Source organism: Anomaloglossus baeobatrachus, chromosome 2 (assembly GCF_048569485.1).
Source record: "Anomaloglossus baeobatrachus isolate aAnoBae1 chromosome 2, aAnoBae1.hap1, whole genome shotgun sequence".
Taxonomy (NCBI): Eukaryota; Metazoa; Chordata; class Amphibia; order Anura; family Aromobatidae; genus Anomaloglossus; species Anomaloglossus baeobatrachus.
Window position 1 is genome coordinate 623,510,692 of NC_134354.1, and position 23,810 is coordinate 623,534,501.

At 42.7% G+C, this 23,810-nt stretch overlaps 1 protein-coding gene across 4 annotated transcripts in view; it reads left to right on the forward strand.

Annotated features, from left to right (window-relative positions):
* The window catches only part of DGKH (diacylglycerol kinase eta), a 353,417-nt gene that overhangs the window by 270,628 nt on the left and 58,979 nt on the right, over positions 1–23,810 (forward strand). For all 4 annotated transcript variants that reach the window (XM_075336859.1, XM_075336858.1, XM_075336860.1 and 1 more), the window contains 9 exons: positions 169–260; positions 1,739–1,838; positions 3,492–3,771; positions 9,643–9,771; positions 14,970–15,104; positions 15,615–15,732; positions 20,957–21,067; positions 22,453–22,549; positions 23,485–23,592. In XM_075336859.1, the coding sequence (XP_075192974.1) occupies positions 169–260; positions 1,739–1,838; positions 3,492–3,771; positions 9,643–9,771; positions 14,970–15,104; positions 15,615–15,732; positions 20,957–21,067; positions 22,453–22,549; positions 23,485–23,592 (1,170 nt within the window). The remainder of the gene's footprint in view (positions 1–168; positions 261–1,738; positions 1,839–3,491; positions 3,772–9,642; positions 9,772–14,969; positions 15,105–15,614; positions 15,733–20,956; positions 21,068–22,452; positions 22,550–23,484; positions 23,593–23,810) is intronic.

A 23,810-nucleotide genomic window follows, 5' to 3' on the forward strand; every position in this document is an offset into this window, starting at 1 on the left:
GACATGACAGGTTCCATTTAAGGTGTTTAACTCCTGAAGGCTCATACTATAGTATCTTATTTCTTTAGAGTAGCAAGAACTGTAAATATGTTTCAAAGAAACTGTTGATTTGCTTCATTGCTGTTGTGTACTGATTACATATGTAATTAAATGTAAATGTGTTACTAGTTTCAGATCTCTACGTATGAAGACTCCGTGGCCACTCACCTGGCGAAGATTCTTAATTCAGACAAGCATTCTGTAGTTATATCCTCGGCAAAGTGAGTCGCATCTGCATCCACTTTTATATTGGGGATTTTATTGTTACACAAACCTTCCAAATCCATTTCTGAAAGAATCCGTATTTTCATTTGTTTTGTTTTTTTGTTTGATTTTAAAAAAGGTTATTAAGGGTATAAAATGGCTTCTTTTAAAAAAACTTAATTAATAATATTGCAATTTTCACATTGGCACTGGGTCTTTTAGACTCATACTTCCTGTATTTTCAGGAAGAGTTTACAGCAGTTTCCTTATCAGAGGCAGGGTTATACGGAATAGTCACACCTCTATTCACAGGTGATAGCACAGGATCCACCATTTACAATAGCTGATGTTACAGTGGACCCTGCAAACTTTTTCTTCTCGATGACCTTTGAATATTTCTCGTATTGAAGTATCTAATGAGTGTGTGCTGTCTGTTCATTGCTGTGAATATTCATGTGCATTTCTTGAAAGAGCAAAAAGTAGTGTAGAAAAGCGCCTATGGCTTGTGATTTGAAAAAAACACGTTGCCCAAAAGATAAATCATTACATTTAACACAAAATGTGATTTAAACAATAGATGTCACGGGAATGATGGGTAACTGAGCAGGTGCACCTAGACTGGCCCTCAGACAGGGGATCCTGCACTGTCCCTTATGCCAGAGGTACGCGCGATGGTAGCGAGGTCTGGACCGCCTGAATGACCCTAACTGCAGTCCATACCCTGGTCTAACACCCCCTCTCCCTCACCCCTGGAGAGAGGCGGGACCACAAGCTAAGACCTGAATCGCTGGAACTATTATCGGCGATGCGGAACTGGATCCAGCACCTCATAAAGGGTGTAGGCGATTGTGAATGTTCATTAGCAACCTGAGCTCCTACCGTAGCAGCAGTTCACAAGCCACCAGGAATTAACACCTGGTGGACTGAAGACCAGTGAACATAGCTGACACCCAACTCTGGCTGAGCAACTAGGAGACATCAGGTTGCTTGTCAGACTCTGCAGTGTGCCCAAAGTCCGACGCTGCTGTGACACCTAGCGAGTTCAGAGCAGAACATCACATGACAATTGGTCACTTTCGGATGACACATTTCCTTTAACCTCTTCATGATCTTAGACGTATGTATGTATATATAATATTATTTATATATATATAATGTATGTACTAACAATCGCATGGGCATCGGTGCTGTGCCCGATGCAATCGCGAGTGGGGACTCTGCTTACCAGAGATCTGAGACTCGGCTGTTGGTTTTTTTTCTCAAATTTCCATTTTTTTTCCCCACAAATAAACACAAGAAATGTCATCCTAAATTTACCACTAACATGAAGTACAATATGTCACGAAAAAAACAATCGGTTACTTGATGATTTTCCCTTATATCTGCTAGATTTGGAAAGCCAATCAAAAACATACCCGAATTAACGTTCTGTCCATTTATCTAATGCTGCAAAAAAGATCAACCTTATTCTTGTTTTATTAATTTCTATTTCAAGGGTTTTGTGTGAGACTGTAAAAGATTTTGTGGCAAAAGTTGGTAAGACCTACGAGAAACCACTGGAGAATTCGGAGGAAGCAGAAGTGATGGCAATGAAAGTAAGTATTGTTTTTCTCCTAACACTCCTGATACTATAGTCCTTTATACACATTAGATGACTGCCGGCCGCACGATCATTCTTAGCTTAACTGGGTGTCCCATGCACGAGCGCTTGTTCATCTGAGCGCTCTTGTGCTCTTTAACAAGGTGCAGTCACCAGACGTGTCTGGCGGCGTCTTCTGTGTAGGAGGACAAAGCGAATGGTAGTCCACAATCGAAGATGATTGACATCTCTCCTCACAATCCGTTATCTGGGGCATCTATGACTGATGGCCGAACATGTCCATATCAGTGTTTTGAGCAAATTTTAATGTGAATGGCGGCCTTTGGAATGGTACACAGGTCAGAACTGAATTACCTTCGAGCAATTCTCTTTTTACATTCTGTGTTTAATTTGACTACTGAGGCACCCATAATGATGCAGCATGTCTCCAGACATAATGTCAGGCCTAATATTTTAAGAGACCCTTAATAAAGTCATCAGGAACTGTCAAGGTTTCTAGTGATCCTTTAAAAAAAGATCAAACAATCCAGTTATTGGACAACCACTACTTATTCCCCTTGTCCACCCCCATTAAAATAAAAAACCCTATGTTCACATCCGGTGCAGCCGCAGTTCCAGCGATGTCTGAAGTCACGATCCCGGGGCACACGTGACATTAGGACTCGCGGGGTTTGTAAGCAATCAGTGCCTGACGTCTGTCTTCCCGCTTTCGGATAGTTGAGCAGGATGTTAGTGTTTTGCTGACTTCCTGCTCAAAAGTCCAAAGGTGGGGGTAAGGAATTCGGCGCGGGGCTCATGTGTCATAACAATGTCATGTGGGCCCTGGGAATGCGACTTCAGACATTGCTGGAACCATGGCTGAATATAGGCTTATTTATTTTTATGGGAGGAACGAGCTGAATGAGAAAAGGGTGTCCAAGTAGTGGACAACCCCTGTAAAGGAACATGTCACGTTGTACATGCACTGCGATCTGTGAAGAGCACAGTACAAAGAAGAAGCTGAGCAGAATGATATACAGGTTTACGGGAAAATACTCATTTTTTTCAGTGAAATCCCTGGTGTTTGTATGTATATGAATCCAGTGGGCGGTCCTAATAATGATTGACAGCTGTCTCTGCATGCACAGTCATGCAGATTGTCAATCAATGAATAATACCACCCACTGGACTCCTATGCATAAAAACACCAGGCATTTCAATTAATAAAATGCAAGTTTTACTTAAAAATCTTCCACAAACTTGTAGATCTGGTTTGCCCCTACTCTTCATTACTATTCTGCCCTCGGATCAGGTACCATTGTCATCATAAGGGGTTCGTTTTAACAAAGCCACGACTCTGGAGTGTGCAGAGCCATAGTCAATTAGCATAAAGCTCTGCATAATTGTATTTCCCTTTTGGAAAATTTGGTTTGTGGCAATTGAGAAATGTTCAAAAGGGTTAAAATAATAAGGAAAATCTGTGGATTATAAGCTACAGCCCACCAGAAAATGGCATTATTAATACAGGACGGTGCAGAATGCTGTATAACAGTCACTTCATCACATAGCACTTCAGAGTCCATGGCAATGTACAATGTGGACGTGATTGCATTCATCACATTGGTTATCTGGCCCACCATCAGAGGTAATTGTGAGATTTGTCTTGTAGTGTACCACATTGAATGAAAAGCTCGATCTGCTGCTCCAGACCCTCCATGCAGAAGCTCAGGCAGCGCCGCTGTTGGCACATTTAACGCCACCCATTGTGGAGGAGGAAGTAGAGGAAGAATTCTCCAGCGAAGACTCCCTCTCTGAGAGCAAGGAGCAGTTGACAGACAACATTGCAAAGTCTTCCACGCCAAAGCTCTTCAAACCGCGGGAGCAGCTCATGCTGCGAGCCAACAGCCTGAAAAAAGCAGTCAGGCAGATCATAGAACAAGCTGAAAAGGGTGGGTGTTCTGTTGGGTCTACACGAATATAATGAAATGTGTCATGAGAAAATCTTGGAAATGTATTTTAAGCTTCTCTAAAATTGGCATTCTACTAATATGTTCTGAATATTGCCTACGCCGATTACTCAGGCCTCGTGTAACAATTCAGGTATTTCACAAGCACATAACACAATGCTCTGGTTACTTGCTGAATAAATTGATATAGTGTTGGTTGGAAACACTTGCCCAGATGATTGACATTTTAGTATGTTGCAGTGCTGATGATATTCATAGCTCTAATTGTTCTCAGCATTACGGGAGCCAAGCTGCAGAATGATTTCAGTTACACTAATAACTTCCACCTAACAATGCAATGTCTATGGAATGTTTTCTGTTTAAGTCGTCATTTGTTTTCATTCATGGCACTGTCTCACAAATCATGATAGATTGCTTATATATTAATGGTGTAATAACATCGGTATAGGACAAGCACTATGGCATTCTCATAAAGGGAAAAACTTGTGGCTACAAAGAACCCTTATCTTAAGGCTGCTTTACACGGTACGACCGATTGTGCAATTTCACAATCGATCGTACCTGCCCCCGTCCTTTGTGCGCCACGGGCAGCGATTTGCCCGTGACGCAAAAAGTCGGTAACCCCTCGTCACACGTACTTACCTCCCGTCCGACCTCGCTGTGGGCGGCGAACGTCCACTTCCTGGAGTGGGAGGGACATTCGGCGTCACAGCGACGTCACACGGCCGCCGGCCAATGGAAGCGGAGGGGCGGAGATGAGCGGGACGTAAACATCCCGCCCACCTCCTTCCTTCCACATAGCCGGTGAGAGCCGCGGGTCGCAGGTAAGCGATGTTCATCGTTCCCCGGGTGTCACACGGAGCGGCGTGTGCTACCCCGGGAATGATGAACAATTCAATTAAACGATATTATGAAACCTAACGAGCAGTACACGACTCACGATTTGTGAGCGATACTGCGTCGCTAGGAGGTGTCACACAGGCCGGCATCGCAAGCGATGCCGGATGTGCGTCACAAAAACCGTGACCCCGACGATCTATTGCACGATAGATCTTCTGGTGTAAAGCAGCCTTTAGAGGTCTTTATAGGCTGCCTGTCATTCAGCTGAACAGGACACCTCGGAGGAGCTTTTAGAATTTCTGTTTTTGAGATCTGTTTGCTAACAATCAGCATTGTCGGGCATTTCTTAGCTGATTGATTTTTAGGTAATAAGAGTTAACAAAAGCACTCTTCTCCCCTCCTACTCTTCCCAAATGTCCACTTCAGCAAAACACTTAAGGTACCTTCACACGTAGCGAGATCGCTGCTGAGTCACAGATTCTGTGACGCAACAACGACCTCGCCAGCGATCTCGCTACGTTTCACACATAGCAGCAACCAGGCCCCTGCTGTGAGATCGCTGGTCGTGTCGGAATGGCCTGGACCATTTTTGATCGTCGAGGTCCTGCTGGGCAGGATGCATCGGTGTGTTTGACACCTTACCAACGACCTCGGTCACAACTCAGAGTTCAGGGTCCCAACGACCACTGTGATCGTTATACAGGTCGCTGTATCGTTGCTGCATCGTTGGGTAGATCTGACTGTTTGAAATCTCACCAGCGACCATGTAGCGACTTACCAGCAATCCCTATCAAGGTCGTATCATTGTCGAGATTGCTGGAAAGTCGTAAAAGTGACGGGGGCTTAAGGCACTGAAAGCAGACAATCCAAACTTTGGTTCATGCCTGTAGTTGTTTCAGTATACACATTTTCCCAGCATATGATGTAGGTGTGACTGTAAGAGGATAATCTTTCTAGTCAGTCTTGCGCTGACATGTCACTCAGATTTACAAACTGAGTGTAAAATCACATGCCACTTGCACCACGTTCTGCTACCACTTGCCAAGGTCAGGTCCAATAGGTACACACAAATATATAAGTGTCTTGAAAAAGTAATCATAGGTCATGATCCTTTAGTGGTTTCATCTTGTCATTGTGCCGTTAGGATGAATGGATTCATTATATACTAGGGCAGGGGTCTCAAACTCGGCTGGGTGTATGGGCTGCACAGAGGAAAAAAATAATTTGGGGGGGCCGCATTCTTTGCAGGACAAAGTGACATTTTTATTGGTACCATATATTTTTATTTACACACCTTTGGATCACTGATTTTGAACATTTTTCACTTGTTTATTATAACAAATGTGCACATTCTTTGGTTAAATATAAAAAAAATATTTTGATGGTAAAAAAAAGTCATGCCTTATTTTGTGGGTTTTTTTTACATTTTATCCCTTTCTTGTAACTAATAGTGTTACAATCATCACTATATAGAAATCTTGGCAACATCTTTTAGTAATGTTCCCCATCTTGTTGTAATGTGCCCATCCTTGTCCCCTTGTAGTATCGTGCCCCACCCTACTCCCCCATCCTACAGTAAAGTACTCATCCTTGTCCCCATCCTATAGTAATGTCCCCATCTTATCATAATGTGCCCATCCTGTAGTAATGTGTCCAGCCTTGTCCCCATCTTATAGTAATGTTCCCCATCCTTGTCCCCTTGTAGCAATCTCCCTATCCTGTAGTACTGTCCCCATCATATAGTTGTCCCATTCTATAGTAATGTGCCCATCCTACAGTAATGTCCCTATCCTTTAGTAATGTCCCCAGCCTTGTCCCCATCTTATCATAATGTGCCCTTCCTGTAGTAATGTGTCCCTCCTTGTCCCCATCCTATAGTAATGTCCCCAGCCTTATCCCTATCCTATAGTAATGTTTCCCATCCTTGTCCCCTTGTAGTAATGTCCATATCCTGTAGTACTGTGCCGATCCTAGTCCCCATTCTATAGTAATGACTCCAGCCTTGTCCCCATTCTATGGTAATGTCCCCATCCAATAGTATTCTGCCCATCCTTGTAATGTCCCCATCCTTTAGTAATGTCCCTAGCCTTGTCCCCATCCTATAGTCATGTGCCCACCTTGTCCCTATTCTATAGTCATGTGCCCACCTTGTCCCTATTCTATAGTCATGTGCCCACCTTGTCCCCATCCTATAGTCATGTGCCCAACTTGTCCCCATCCTATAGTCATGTGCCCACCTTGTCCCCATCCTATAGTCATGTGCCCACCTTGTCCCTATTCTATAGTCATGTGCCCACCTTGTCCCTATTCTATAGTCATGTCCCCATCTTGTAGTAATGGGTGGGGGCAGTGGCTATAACTCACCGATCGCTCTCCAATCCTCAGCTTCCACAGACGCTGGAGTGAAGATGAGGGGAGCGGTCTCCGGCCCCATATCCACAGTGATTGGAGAGATCGGTCACAACGCCGGTCTCTCCAATCAGACCTGGGGGTGGGGGAAACAGAGGTCACCCAGCTCCAGCCAATGATCAGTGCTATAGCTGCACTGATAATGGCTGGATTTCAATGTTTCAGCCATTTTCAATGGTTGAAACATTACAGTGGCTGTGATTGGCTGAGCGGCGTTCGTCAGCCAATCACAGCCTCCGTAGGTCCGGGGAGGAGACACCACCCCTCCTAAGGTCCCCTCCTCCCCGAATCTAAGGTATTTGCAATGCAAAGCGATCGCAGCCACCGTGGCTCCAGGGCCGCAATTTCGCCATGACATACTGGGTACGTCATGGGTCCTTAAGTACCAGGGAGCCATGACGTACCCAGTACGTCATAGGTCGCTAAGGGGTCAATGTGCCGTCCTTCACATACACACAAAAAAAACCAAAACACCATTCTTGTCACCTGTGACCCGTTCCCTCGACTGCCTCATCTCTGCTTCTTGTTGTCTGCAGGCCCGTGCCCCCGGTGACTATCGTAGCAGGTGTAGGGGCCGCAGTCCCTGGTAGCGATTTCTGTCAGATGATTGTATTGCCGGCGCTGCGTGCGCAGAGCCCTTGACTGAGAGCGCAGCACCGGCAAAACATTCATCTAACAAAGTGCAGACAGTGCCCCTGCACCAGCCGCGATAGTTAACGGGCACGGGCCTGGGGGCCGCACGAAGCAGCTTGAGGGGCCGCGTGTTTGAGACCACTGTACTAGGGCATGGGCACTCGATTACTGGCCTGTTTAGAGACACGGACAAATAATGAGGACTGAAGGATTAATGATATGATGTCTCTGTCCCCATACAGAGTCATATGGTTGGTTGCACATCACCTGGGGCAATATACTACTTGGAACGATGACAATATATTTTTTTGCTGTTCTAAAGAATGCGATCAACCTAAGGATAAGCATTTTGTTCACTCATTTGGGTGATCACCAGCATACAGTATTTACACAAGCATGGGCAGGGCACCTTTATAAGACTAATAACCTACAGATAAACCCTATCCTATATCTGCAGATTAATAGTGTTATCGGACAAGACATGTTCCCTTTTAATTGTTGGGTAGTGATGAGCGAGCACTCCAATGCCCCTGGTGCTCAGTATTCGTAACGAGCAGTCGGACGCTCGGATGGGTGCGACTTGTGTACCAATTATAATGGAAGTCAATGGTGAACTTAAGCTCCGTAAAAATGCTTGCATTCCCCATTGACTTTCATTATACTAGGTACTTGAGTCGCGTCCAACCGAGTGTCTAACTGCTTTTAGCAGGTAGTGAGAATGGTAGTGCTCGCTCATTAGTAGTTTTGGGTCTATCTGTAATTCTTGAATTCAAAGGCTCTTATGTTACTTTAAGGGTAGGAAGAAGGAGGAGTATACACCTAAGACCTAGGCGACCCCCTTGATGTGAACCAATTTCTTATAGTCCAAGCCTTGCTTTTGTACCTTTTAATCCATAGTTTTTAGAACTACCACTTTATTAGGTAACTGAGATCCATAAGGGAGATGGACCATGAAAACGCTTAGGTTAATTATTCCTTAATTAACTTCCCCATGATTCCTTATTCTACAATTAGAAGTCTACTTTCCATTTTGGCCCACGTTAATCAAGCAGATTAGCATGAACTGAACCCCCAAAAAGTCTCCAATTATGCAAAAATTAGGGTAAGTTTCTATTTGCGCACAGTGTTTGATTGTTGCATTATTCTAACCAAAAGTCGAAAATGTGAACATTCGGTACTAAAAGGAGATGTAGTTTCACGCCACAAAATGTACTTTTTGATACAACGTATTTTTAGATTTTCCTTTTTTTTGCCTAAGGCTTCATTCATACGTATTTTGTATCAGTGTTTGTATACCAAAGCCAGGAGCGTAAGGCTCCTTTCACACATCAGTTTTTTGCCGTCAGTCACAATCCGTCAAATTTTGAAAAAAAAAACGTATACGGCGACTGGTGCCGCTGGATCAGTTTTTTTTCTCATCAAGTTGTATTAGTGACGGATTGCGACGGATGGCTTCCCGTTTCATCCATCGAAAATTGTTTGTCCGGCGGACAAAGACAACGGACAAAGTAACATTTGTTGTCTACTTCGAAAAATCGGAAAAGGACGGATCCGTTGCCGTCCATCGTTTGGTAGAATGGAAGCCTATAGGCGCAGGATCCGTCGTAATTCGTCAAATGACTGATTCCATTTTTTTTAACTGAGCATGCTCATCAGTTTTTACACAATCTGCGATGGATCCGTCGAGCTAACGGATTGTGACTGATGGCAAAAAACTGATGTGTGAAAGGGGCCTAACTTAAAACTTTAATTGAAAGATTGACCCCTGTTTTGTGTGTCGATGACACTCCTGGTTTTGGCAAATACTGATGAAATACTGATCGAAAATACTGATGTGTGAAGTGAAGTGCACCTTTTAATATATTTTGAAATTTCCTCTAGTGAACTTTATTATAAACGAGTATATAAAATCCACCCCTATATTTGTGGCTCTGCTTGTGATGTATAATAACAGAGGTCTGTATGTGCTAGTGGTGGATGAGCAGAATGCCCACACTGAAGAACAAGAGAACCAGGCAGCAGAAGAGTACCGGAAAGAACTGGAGGAGTCAAAAGAAGAAGAAAAAGACGAAGACACAAAGGAGCTGGATTCTCTCTCGGGTATGGACACTTATGAGCACTATATAAAGTAATTAATATTGCCTTCACTAGTTAGTTTGGAAGTTGGCTCAGAAACCAGTGACTGACTTCATACAGATTCTCCGCGATGTTCTGTAAGGCGTCATTTGTAGAGTAGAGCGATGTACTTTCCAAATCTTTCATTAGAACTATTCATCTGAGATTCTGTAACCCATTTCTTTGAGTAAACGGCTTTCATCTTCTCCCTCTGTGATCTTAGCGCACAATCCCAGTACTACTGACCTTTTTGTATTTGCTCCACTTATGATGATGGAAGAGCAGCGTCATTTATTTCAGAGCTGAGAACTGTATAAAGCAGATCCCATATCCGTAATGGTACATGTAAGAGCTGCCAGCGCGGGCTGGTGCTCCAAGAGGAATAATGAATATGAAGTCTGGTATCTGCAACAACACATCATTTTCAGTTATTGGGACTGTTTGGTTTTGTATCAGAGCACGAACAGCAAAAGGTTATTTTTAATGTAGCCTAGCCCCAGGAGTTCCATCTGTCATAATAAAGAGCAGCTGTTATACGTCGTACGCTTGCTTTGTCACGGAGTACAGATGAGGCAAAAAAGTGGCACTTCCAGATCCCGAGTGACAGTGTAGAACAAAGGTTACAATGGGAGTGATCGATTCACTGTCCTCTTTAATGTTCTCTTTTTTCCACATTGAAATATGCTCCTCTGATGAAACTGCATTATGTAACGAGCGCTAGATTCTTTATGCCCAATGTAGATTTGTCATTCTGTAGCCGTATTTTCTGTATAACCAGACTAGTGCTACCCCTTTATGTGGATTATTATATTTTATCTTGCAAAAGCTTTATATGTAACGGTAACGTGACCCCCATGTCTGTACATACAGTTCTGTCTGATGTGACGGTCACCTTGTTACAGGGGACAATACATCCTTTTGGTTATGAAACGATGAGCCTCATGTAATACTACCTTTTCCATTGGTAGCTTCATTCTTCAGCCTCTGACATTTATTTAAACCGTACTATGCAATGATAAAAAAAAGTTCTAGTAGTGTGGCCTTAAAAAATAATCTAAAATTAAAATTTGTATTTTGGTAAATAAGGATAATTTTCAGATGTGGGAATATTGCAACAAGTATCAGAGAAGGGAGGTTATCTTCTAGGAAAGGAAAATAACAATTGTTTCAAAACAGTAAATTAAAAATCATCCAGTCTCGTTTGTAGTTTTCATCCCTTCATGCTGTGTCTGTTTATGGCAATTAAAAATGTTCTTTAATGTCGTGAGCTTGTTCATTTAGATGTAGTAATGTTGCAGGCAGAGTTACTGTCCCCATGCCAAATGCCAAAAGATAACATTTAAAGGGAATATCCACTACTTTTACATTGATGGCCTATTCTTAGGATAGGTCATCAGTGTCTTATCGGCAGAGGGTCCAACACCCGGCACCTCCGCTTATCGACTGTTCTCTTCTGATTAGATGGATTCGTAACTGGCTTAGTGATCGGAGTCAAAGATGGCTGCACATCCAGTTGGAAGACTGTCTCAAGTGGGCTACCACAGGGCTCTGTCCTGGGCCCCGTTTTGTTCAACATCTTTATCAATGATTTAGATGAAGGTATTAAGGGTAAACTGATTAAATTTGCTGATGACACAAAGCTAGGAGGAATAGCTAATACTAGAGAAGAGAGAGAGGATTCAACAAGATCTAAACCAGCTGGAACAGTGGGCAGCAACTAATAGAATGGTTTTTAACATGGAGAAATGCAAAGTCATACATCTTGGCAAAAATAATGAAAAGAGCATATACAGCATAGGAGGAATAGAGCTATCCAAAAGCATGTGTGAAAAAGACTTAGGTATACTAATAGATCCACAGACTGAACATGAGTCAACATTGTGACGCAGCAGCAAAAAAGGCAAACAGCATTCTAGGATGTATTAACAGAAGCATACAGTCTAGATCACGTGAAGTCATTATCCCCCTGTACTCCTCTTTGGTCAGACCTCATCTGGAATATTGTGTCCAGTTCTGGGCACCACATTTTAAAAAAGACATCAACAAACTGGAGCAAGTTCAGAGAAGATTGACCAGAATGGTGACTGGTCTGCAAACCATGTCCTATGAGGAACGGTTACAGGATTTAGGATTGTTTAGCTTGCAAAAGAGAAGACTGAGAGGAGACTTAATAGCTGTCTACAAATATCTTAAAGAAAAAAGATTCCGGTCTTTGTGAGCGCTAGTAATAGATCTTTGGTCTTTGATCTTTTAAGAAATTTGGCTTTATTATTAATAACATAAAGCTCTTGTATTAACACCAGTGTTAATACAAGAGCTTTATGTTATTAATAATAAAGCCAAATTTCTTAAAAGACCAAAGATCTATTACTAGCGCTCACAAAGACCGGAATCTTTTTTTCTATATGCCTACTCCCATAAGAGAATCCGGGTAGAGCTGCTGTGAGTAATAGAATCCATCAGATCATTTGAACTAACAGCGGGAGGACACAGGTCCGCACAGAGCTCCAGGATTCAAAAAGTCAGTCAATCTGAAGCCAGCAGCGGCAACAAACCTGGATCCACCGAGCAAAACAACGGATAACGCCAGCTGAGACAGTCCCTCATCCCCCAGAGGAATTATACATCTAACACCGGGGTTGTGCGAGGGCGCACAACCTAACCAGGTGAGCAATTTTATAATATAAATATACAGAAATCACTCCACGGGTGCTTCTCATATGCGCTATATTTTTATCTCTACAGTGATACAAATATCTTAAAGGCTGTCACTCTGTAGAGGGATCAGTTTTATTCTCCTTTTCACAAGGAAAGACTAGAAGCAATGGGATGAAACTGATTGGGAGGAGACAGATTAGATATTAGAAAAAACTTTTTGACAGTGAGGGAGATCAATGAGTGGAACAGGCTGCCAAGAGAGGTTGTGAGTTCTCCTTCAATGGAAGGTTTTAAAAAGAGGTTGGACGGACATCTGTCTGGGATGATTTAGTGAATCCTGCTTTGAGCAGGGGGGTTTGACTACATGACCCAGGAGGTCCATTCCAACTCTAATATTCTATGTTTCCATGATAGCTGCCGGGTACTGCACATCCGCCTCCTATTTATCTGAATGGGAGGCGGATGTACAGTACTTGGACACAGCTGCTATGAGTTGATGGGTGCAGCTCCGGAACTGAGCATTTCCGTCTGCCTGCTGCTGCCGCCGGCACCGAAAGCAGCTGATTGGCGGGGGTGTTGGACCCCAGCTGATCAGACATTGATGACCAATCCTAAGGATAGATCATCAATGTAAAAGTAGTGGATAATCCCTTTCACCCTGAGCACAATTGAGAGCACGTAAGTGATGAAAACATAAGGCTCTTTTTAGTATTTAGTTATTTTTTTTCTCTACCACTTGCTCATTTGGTCCAGCACCTGGCACCCCCGCCGATCAGCTGTTTACGCTGCTGGTAACAACGTCCAACCGGAGCTGCTGAGTCTTCTGATAGCTGGGTACTGGATATCCGTCTCCTAATGATGTGGATGTGCAGTACAAGCCGCATCCGCTATGAGTTGACGGGGCTGCTCCGGAGGTGAGCTTTTCCGGCCGCCTGCTACTGCTGGCAAAGAAAACAGCTGATTGGTCGACGTTCGGCACCCGGCACCCCTGCCAATCAGACATTGATGACCTATTCTAAAGATAGGTCACCAATGTAAAAGTAGTGGACAACCCGTTTAATCCCTTTTCACCCTGCGCACAATTATAAGCACTTAAGGAATGAAAACATAAGGCTTCTTTTGGTATTTGGTCATTTTTCCTCTACCACTTGCTCATTTGGTTGCAGATGCTGACTGTTATACTGTATATCACAAAAGTGAGTACACCCCTCACTTTTGTTGCCAGCGGTTTTGACATTAATTGCTGTGGTGAGTTATTTAGAGCGCACACCAAAACTACATGGTTATAAAAGCTGCACACTGAGAACTTTACATTGTATAAATGTGTCATATCAGTGTTGTCCCATGAAGAGCTATAATAAAATATTTACAAAAATGTGAGGGGTGTACTCACTTTTGTGATATACCGTATATAGTAGCCAGGTGCCCAACAAAAATCCACTAAAAGTTAGATAAAAGACAGAGAAAGTCACAAAAGTAAAAATGAACCTAAAAAAAAAAGCAAGCTATGACTAAACGGTTAAATAAACGCTATATGATTTACATGTATCACCCAGATATTAAGTTATCCTGCTACTAAAAAATTAGAGTGCATTATCTGTACTGCAGAACTGTGTGTATAAATGCAACTTGTATAAAGCATATATAAAAGAGAAAAAAATTGGCCACATCTTTATAGGGAGGATTTGGGGTTGCAGCTGTCACCATAGTAGGATAACGGTTATTTTTCCATGCCAAAGCCATAGATGGCAATGTAAGTCCTATGATATATTGTCAATTAACCCAATTAGATACTTGACAGTGTGCGACGTATTCTGCAGCAATCTATATAAGTGCTGAAAAAGATCTCTTCTCCTTAAGGACCCGTTACACGTAACGACATATCTAACGATATGTCGTCGGGGTCACGGATTTCTTGATGCACATCTGGCATCGTTAGCGACGTCGTTGTGTGTGACACTTACGCGACCGCTAGCGATCAAAATACTCACCTAATTGTTGATCGTTTACACGTCGTTCATTTCCCAAATCTCGTTGGTCGTTGTGGATATAGGTTGTTCGTCGTTCCTGAGGCAGCACACATCGCTACGTGTGACACCTTGGGAACGACGAACAACCGCTTACCCGCGTCCTCCGGCAACGAGGTGGGCGTGTCATTAATGCGGCTGGTCTCCGCCCCTCCGCTTCTATTGGTTGGCCGCTGTGTGATGTCGCTGTGACGGCGCACGAACCTCCACCTTAACAAAGAGGTTGTTCGCTGCCCACAGCGACGTTGCTAGGAAGGTAAGTACGTGTGACGGGTGTTAGCGATATTGTGTGCCACATGCAGCGATTTGCCCGTGACGCACAAATGACGTGGGCGGGTGCTTTTACGAGCGACATCGCTAGCGATGTCGCTACGTGTAAAGCCCCCTTTAGTCTTGGTGTGGTATTCCATGGCGGGAAATCTCGGTGTTTGCCAGGGTCGGAAATGTCTTAATTTTTATAAACTGTTCCCATAGAGGCTCTGTTCCTTTCTCCCACAGTAAAAGCTGCTCCACGTTCACCAGACAGACGTGCAAGTCGTAGTGCTCAGTCCCAAAGCGGCTCCTTCTCCAGTCCCCCATTGGCGTCCAGTAAGGAAAATCTCCCTGTGCTAAACACTAGAATTATCTGCCCAGGTAATAACCCACTATCTGCTGAGTGTTGTAGTTCTTTCGTATTTCTGTTCCTGTGTTATTCTGTAAATCTGTGCACTTCTGAATATAAAGCCATACAGCAATTCGGTTTGATGCCAGTTGTTTGCTACCATTCGAATAAGATTTAGCGCGCTAATACTTCAGTTATACCCTGTTTGTACAGAACCACTAGACAAACAGTAATAGGAGCCATACTTTATTATTCTGCTCCTAGCGATGGAACAAGAGTCAATAGAGGAAAGGAGTTCTGCACATTATACTCCTTGACCCAAGGAGTATACTTCAGTAATGTGTGACACGTCTATGCCGGGACCATATTGCTCTGAGGCCCAGGAAAAGATTAATATGCTTTTGGAGCATTGAGACAAAAATGTTTGCCCCAAAAATGTAAATTGTGTGTGTTAAGTATATCAGGTATATATACGCTTCTAGGTATCTTTACCTATAAATAGATCTCCAGATCCACATATTTCTTCTTTTGTATTTTTGCAGGTTTGAGAGCCGGATTGGCAGCTTCCATTGCTGGCAGCTCAATTATTAACAAAATGTTATTGGCAAATATGGATGCTATTGGTGCTTCACCTTTTATAGATCCAGAATTAGACTCCTTGTAAGTAATATTTATTGCACTATATAAAGATCCAGAAGTGCTATGGAGAAATAGACCCATCTGATTGCCATGTAGGACTTATGTTCTTGTCACAATGTGACTGCAGGATAGCAAGGGGCAGAGGGATCTTATACTGTCCCTCACACTAGGTACCCTAAGCTATCCCTAACCTCAGAATTACCCTAATGGTGTAGATGCCTGAGTCTTGTGCCTGGCTATATTCCTGACTAGAGCTAATCAGATTTAGACAGACAGGGAAAAAACAAAACTCAGACACACTGCAAACTCACAGGAATAAATAGTAAGAAACTAAGGAGAAAAGCAAGTGAAGTAAGGCAGTAACAAAAGAACAACAAGGGTTAACACCACAACCGGTCACAGCAAAAATGCACAACCATCAGTTATTCTGGATCAAACCACATCTCTAGACCAGTATAGACAAGCTGTAGATGGCACTGAAGGAAGTGTCCAGCCAGCATATATAGGCGGGCAGTGAATATGACGGTCTCTCTCATAGCATGTGACTAAGGCCCCTTTCACACGTCAGTGATTCTGGTATGTTTGTGCTTTTTTTAAAACGTACCAGAATCACTGACATACGCAGACCCATTATAATCAATGGGTCTGCTCACACATCAGTGATTTTTCACTAAACGTGTCTCCGTGCAGCGTGCACCCTGAGTCGTGATTCTGCACGGAGACAAGTCAGTTTTTCTCTGGCATCACTGATGACCCACGGACCACACTATGGTGTGATCCGTGTGTGATCAGTGAAACACGTACCAGAAAATCACGGACATATTAAATATTCAATAATTTCAGCTTACCTTGCCTGCGATTCGCTGTGCCTGCTCCGCTCTCGGCAGCTCCTGTCTGGCTCATGAATATTCATGAGAGCAGGAAATGCCGACCAGGAAATAGGTGTTGAGAGCGGTGGGCGGACGCTGCAGAGCCGAGGAGATCAGCACCATGGACAGCAGCAGTGAAGGCAGGTGAGTAATGTCCATATGCAATCACTGATCACAGATCACGGATTGCACATGGACAACCCACGTGTGCCGTGAATCACGGAACACGGAGGGACATGTGCGTGTTTTACACGTCAGTGAAGAACGTCAGTGTTTTCCACTGACGTGTGAAACGGGCATAAGGCCCCTTTCACACGTCAGTAATTCTGGTACGTTTGTGCTTTTTTTTTTTTTTATTAAATTCTTTATTTTAAAGCCAAACTCGTATCAAACATTACATCCCCTGCTCCCCACTGGGACGCAGGTATTATTACAGAAATGACGGTAATATATATACAAACAGTCAGCACACATATGCAATTCCCATCCCCACTACTACTCAAGTCTGGCCCAGTTTACACCTTTTATAAGCCGACCCAACTTAATGTAAGTAGGGAGAAGAGTGAAGAAAAAGAAATCAAAGCCTGAAAAAGATTGAAGGCCTGTAGAGAAAGAGAGATATAAAGGAAGGGGTGGGAGAAGAAAGCAGGGGGGAGGGTCAGGGAGTAGTGTAGGGAGGAAGGAAGAGGGGGGCGAGGGAGAGAGAGAGGGGGAGAAAGAAAGAGAAAAAAAAAAAAGGTGAATCACGACTCCTGAGGTTCCGAGAACAAGTCCGCGTACTCCGCCGAGTAGGTGAACTCCAACCATGGAAACCATGTCCTATAAAAGTCTTCCTGGTGGTCGTTAATAGAGGATGTCAAATCCTCCATATGCATCAGATCGTTAATCCGCGAAACCCACTGTGTCACCGTGGGGGGGGTAGTAGACTTCCAACCTAGCGGGATGCAAGACCTGGCAGACATGACCAGAAATCTAAGCAATGATCTCCTATATTTAGAGACCGGGAGTTCGGATAGCTGTAGAATAAATAGCTCTGGACCCATTGTCTCAGTAGTACCGGTCACTCGTCTGATTACCTCCCCCACTTCTGACCAAAACCGCTGCAGAGAAGGGCAAGACCAAAAAATGTGCACAAAATCACCCTCCCCCAGACCGCATCTCCAACAAACCGGGTCAACTGAGGGAAACATTCTATGGAGTCTGGTCGGGACCCTGTACCACCTAGCCAACAGTTTGTAATTAGCTTCCAACAGTCTGGAACTGATCGAAGTTCTATGTGCCAGCTGGAGGATGTTGTTTCTTTGTGAGTCGGATAAACTAATCCCCAGGTCCCTCTCCCACTGCAGCAGGTAGGCCGGGGGGGGCAAATCCCCCGGATCTGATAGCATGTTGTATACCAGGGATAGTGAGTGCCGTAAGACTCCCTCTCCCAGGCACAACTTTCCGAATCCCGTAGGAGGTCCGGCATATCGACTGAAGCGAGGGAGGGAGTGCATGAAGTGCCTCAACTGCATAGCCCTCCATTCCCCCAGGGGACCCGAAGGCAAGAGGCCCCGGATATCCGCTAGTGAAGGCCATTCCCCCTCTCTACCCAGATGGCAAGCTCTGAATTTGCCCCCCTGAACCCAATTTCTAAAGACCGGGTCCGAGAGACCAGGACGGAATTCCGGGTCACCTAGTATGGGTGACATGGGGGAAGGCACTGGCAAGAGGAGACGTCTGACCTCCCCTCTCGAACAGCATTCAACAGTGGCGCCAATGGTAGGATGGGATCTCAGAGCAGGCAGGGAGAGGTTCAAAAGCCAGGGGGTTTCTGCTTTTTTTAAACGTACCAGAATCACTGACCTACGCAGACCCATTATAATGAATGGGTCTGCTCACACGTCAGTGATTTTTCACTGCATGTGTCTCCGTGCGGCGTACCCGCGTGTGCGAGACATGTCCATTTTTTTCTGGCATCACTGATGTCTTACGGACCACGCAGTGGTGTGGTCCGTGAAACACGTGCCAGAAAAAAACGTGCTTCTAAAATAAAAAACATTTTTACTCACCCAGCTTCAGCCGCGCTCTCTGCAGCCTGTTCTCCCTGCTGCTTCTGAGCCGGCTCATTACTGTTGTGCATATTCATGATGCACGACACAGCCGACCCGGAAGCAGCTGCTGCGGGGGTCAGCGCCGGCCGGATGCTGCACCGCGGGAGCGATCAGGACCATGGAGAGCGGGAGCGGGCACAGGTGAGTTAATCTCTAAGTGTTTTTCACTGACGTGTGAAACTGGCCTAAAGGAGATTAAGAAGCAGACCAGCAGAGATTAACTCTTGCTAGTCTGCCTAAGAACTACAAATCTGTGGATTGACACCCAAGTCTCCATGCACTAATCACAGACGTCAGAGAAGTTAGAAGGCAGTATGCAAGAATCTGGAGTTTTCTTAGATCCTGAAGCTGCCGTGATAGTCAGCAGTCTACTAATGGATGCGTATTGCATACAGATTGCATGTTGTAGGAGCTTGATTTACCTGCTGTACTGATGCAAGTCCTGTGTACACTGTACAGTATGGCTGGATAAGTTGTGCTGTGTTATGGCAGTACATAGTGCAATACCACATTTATTTATCATGTACACTCCTAGTATTCAGAACTGCATTAAACACTGAGATGCTACAGCAATAGTATGAGACCTTATGTAATGATTAACGTCTGTGCGCTCTCCGTTATTACAGCACACCATCCATATGTTAAAAAAACAAACATATATATAACTATAACTGAGAACGCAGACTCGTCCTGTTAATCATTACATAAGGTCACTTACTATTGCGGTAGCTGTACACACACGTGTGTGTGTGTGTGTGTGTGTGTGTACATATATGCGTATATATATATATATATATATATATATATGTATATGTGTGTGTGTGTGCGTGTACATATATGTGTGTATATATATATATATATATATATATATATATATGTATATGTGTGTGTGTGTACATATATGCGTGTATATATGTATATGTGTGTGTGTGTGTGTGTGAATATTTTGCATTATTTATGTGGTGATGATATATGAAATACTGAAATCTCATTATCTCAGTTGGGCTGCTGTGGATATCTAACTTGGTCCTTGTGGATGAGACTTCTGATTACTGATTGCTGCATAGGTGCATTATCTAATGACATCTACATGTTAAAGCAGTAAGCCGAAAAGAACCACCATGGGGAATCGTATATAAAATACATAATAAATAAAATATATATACATTTTAAATAAATATATATATATATATATATATATATATATATATATATATATAATACTTTTTATTTCAGTCAAATAAGTCATTAAAGGGTATAGTGAGATAATACATTTTTTTTAGTCAAATAAGTCATTAAAAGGTATAGGTAAAGGTGAGATAAAACCATATTCATGGCAGGAAAAATAAAACCTGACCTGGCAGAGTGTAAAATGTGGTGAGCACCACATAAGGTATATACAGAAAAAAACAGACGTGGGAGGGGTAAGGGTATACCAGAAATAAGTGTTGTGGAATTTTCTAGATTTTTTTTGGACTGTCCAATATATATATAATATATTATATATCATTCCCAATGTATTGGACAGTACAAAAAAATTCTGTGGCAAAACGTCAGAGAAAGTAGCATGTCAAAAATGAGTTGTGTATTTGATAAGAGGACATACTTTAATAAGAATAACAATATGACTACCCTGGACTTTCTCTAAAGTGTATTGTCTATGGGGGCCATACCTGCCAGGTTTATCAGTAGATCACAGCTGATTGTTGGAGGCTCAGCAGAGAGTCACTTTGTAATGGCCATATTGTTGAGGTCCCATTGTAACATTTTATGATTACCTCAAGTCGAGAACCCCTTTAAGTGAATAGGGCTGTATTTTTGTCTGCACAACAGATTGGTGGGACTGTTGTCATCTTGCTTGGAAAATCTTTGAGGGATCCACAGCACTGAACTAACCACTGTAATAACCTCCGTAAGAATAAGTTCACAATGATACAGTTCTCTGCCATGGAAACCCATCAGTTTAGCGCAGTGGTGTTGCGGGTGGCTGATGGGAGCCGGAGTGTGCATGCACCAGCAGACATGCAGCTGGCATTGTGTCAGTCAGCATGTGGAAAGAGCTCCACTGCTGAGAAGCCTCCACAGACGGTGACCCAAGCGCTGACATGCATGTACATCATTTTGTGCTAAGGCGTTAAACTTGTCCAATATTGTAACACTCTCCAGAGCTTGTGTCTGCTGCGTCTCCTTTTACTTCACAAATACAGTTCTTCTCTTAAATTATTCCTCTAACTGCTCCTTAGTTATATTTTTTCCATCATTTCTCTCGCTTTTCATCTATAGAGAAGGTTATTCAGAAAAATGTGTCATGAACAACTACTTTGGAATCGGTTTAGATGCCAAAATTTCCCTAGAATTTAATAACAAACGGGAAGAACACCCTGAAAAGTGCAGGTAAGAAAGAAGCACGTGTTTTATAGATAGCTCTATTTTGAAGGAATAGAAAACTGCTTGTTTTTACATGAAAGTGCTGCATAAGAAGAAAGCCTAAGAAGTGTTGACCACACATAGATGTTAAATGAGGTATCTGTTTAATGGCAACCTGTCACCAAAATGCCCCTTTTACTTAGTCTTTGGATAAATCATTCCAGAGAAACACGATATAGAGAGATACATATATCCCAACTGTGGTTTCCTTCCAGTACCTTACTATTTTTTATATATGTTTGTGTGGCTGTATATGTGTACATAGATATAGATATATATATACATACACACAGTGTATATGCATGTATGTGTGTATGTATATATGTGTATATATAATATATATCTATATATACCTCCAAGTAGAGGTGGGACACAAAATTTACACTGGCGGTTCCATGCAACAGTAAGGCAGAAAACTCCAAAATATACCAAAAACACCAGGGAAATCAGGAGTTTAATATTCCAAAAACATGAATACTTTATTTAGACATAGATGGTTTAAAAAGACACTCAGGTTAAAAATGATGAAACAGTATGGCAGCATAACATTCATGGGATAAATGGAGGGCTTTTACAGGGCAGGTCTGAGTAAAACAGATCACCTGTCAATGGCAAAGTGCAAAATTGTATACCAAACCAATCAACATAGTGGCATACAGGGATCCCACACTATATATGCCCGTGAGCAGAGCCAAACAATCAAGGGTACATACCCAAAATAATGGAAGTAAATGTTTAAGGAAACTCTGCCACACCAGATCACAGTCCCCAATGTACGTTTTGCATATTAATTATAGGATCACCGTAGCCATCACTTCATCAGGGGGAGAGAAGTCTGAGAAGGTGTTATCCCAAAATTAAGTAGGTGTAGTAGTAATAATAATAATATTAGCAATAATAATACCTCTAAGTAGAAATGTAGAATAGTTCTCCTGATTACCTACTGGTATATCATTTACCTCATGTGCACGGCATTGCAGGAGTTAAGGTATAAATGCTTATGACCACTCATACAGTGATAGTTTTTAGTTGCTGCAATACCCTACAGATGAGGTAAGAAACATATCTAATCAAGAAAAAATATATTACATTTCTAATTGGAGGCATTCGCTGATATTATTAATAATAATAATAATAATAATAATAATAATAATAATATTATTATTATATATTGGGATAGGAGCTTGGAGATGGGCATAAAACTGTACTAATAGTATATGCAATTACTTAATCATCAGTGTGTCCTACCTTAGAGACCCACCAGAATCGTTGGTGACATACACAATTGTTGCAATAAATACTTTATATTGTTTGCTGCATATTTAATTTATTTAAGATATCATTTATTATAGAAGCCGAACGAAAAACATGATGTGGTATGGAGTCCTTGGAACCAAAGAGTTACTGCAAAGAACCTATAAGAATTTGGAGCAAAAGGTTCAACTGGAGGTATAATGAAACAGATCAGTCTTGTAGGAGCTTCTGGAGCAGATCAGTCTTGGAGATTCTGAAGATTAGGCTTGTTGGAGTTGTGGGACAGATCAGTTGTCTGGGAGATTGTGAACAGACCATTCTTCGAAGATATTATGGTGCAGATCAGTCTTCGGTGAAGTTATGGGAAAGATAAGTCTAATAGAAGATTCTGGATCAGAGCAGTCGTGTAGGAGATTCTAGAGCCGATCAGTCTTGTAGGAGAATTTGAAACACATTAGTCTTGTAGTATTCTGGAAATTAGTTTTATAGGAGATTATGGAGCCGATTAGTTTTGTAGCAGATTTTGGAGCAGATGTGTCTATAGGGAGATTTTGGAGCAGGTCAGTCTTCAGGAAGGTTATGGATTAAGTCATTCTTTAGGGACATTTTGGAGCAGGTCAGTCCTCAGTGAAATTTTGTAGCAGGTCAGTCCTTGTGGAGGTAATGGATTAAGTCTTACTTCAGGGAGACTTTGGAGCAGGTCAGTTCTCATGGAGGGTATGGATTAGGTCATTCTTCAGTGAGATTTTGGAGCAGATCAATCCTCAGGGAGGTCATAGATTAGGTAATTCTTCAGGGAGATTATGGACTAGGCCAGTCTTCAGGGTGAACCTGGACCAGGTCAGTCTTCAGGGAGATAATAGTTGTTTAATATATTGCCAGAAGCTAAAAGGGTTGCCCTGTGTATTACAGAATTTGTATAAAAGCTCTCTCTATACACTGTATACTGGGTCATTAACTTACTCTTCGTACTGTGACTGTTTTGATATATAGCTAGGGGCTAATTTAAGTGCTTGATTTCCTGTCTGCATACTCTTTGTATTGCCTCTGTCTTACATTATATAAATTCTGGTCATGCAAACGCCTCTTAATGTTTTGTTCAATATCCTCCATTGTTTTGTTCTTGGCAGTGTGATGGCCAGTACATCCCCCTTCCAAGTCTCCAGGGTATTGCGGTGCTAAACATCCCTAGCTATGCTGGCGGCACCAATTTCTGGGGTGGAACTAAAGAGGATGATGTAAGTTCAGCAGCACAGAGGAAGCCTATGTCAGTCTTTATCTTTACATGGCTTTGTTTTTTCTTGCCTCGTCATATAAGATCTGCTTACACTTTCCTTTCCTTGTGGTATTCTTAGTCCAGTAACTGCTGCAGATTCCTCATAGTGGTGCTATTTTAGGCGTGGGAACTTCTGTGCATTTAGCGCAGGAATCTTGTCATAGAAAAAGAAAAAAAAAT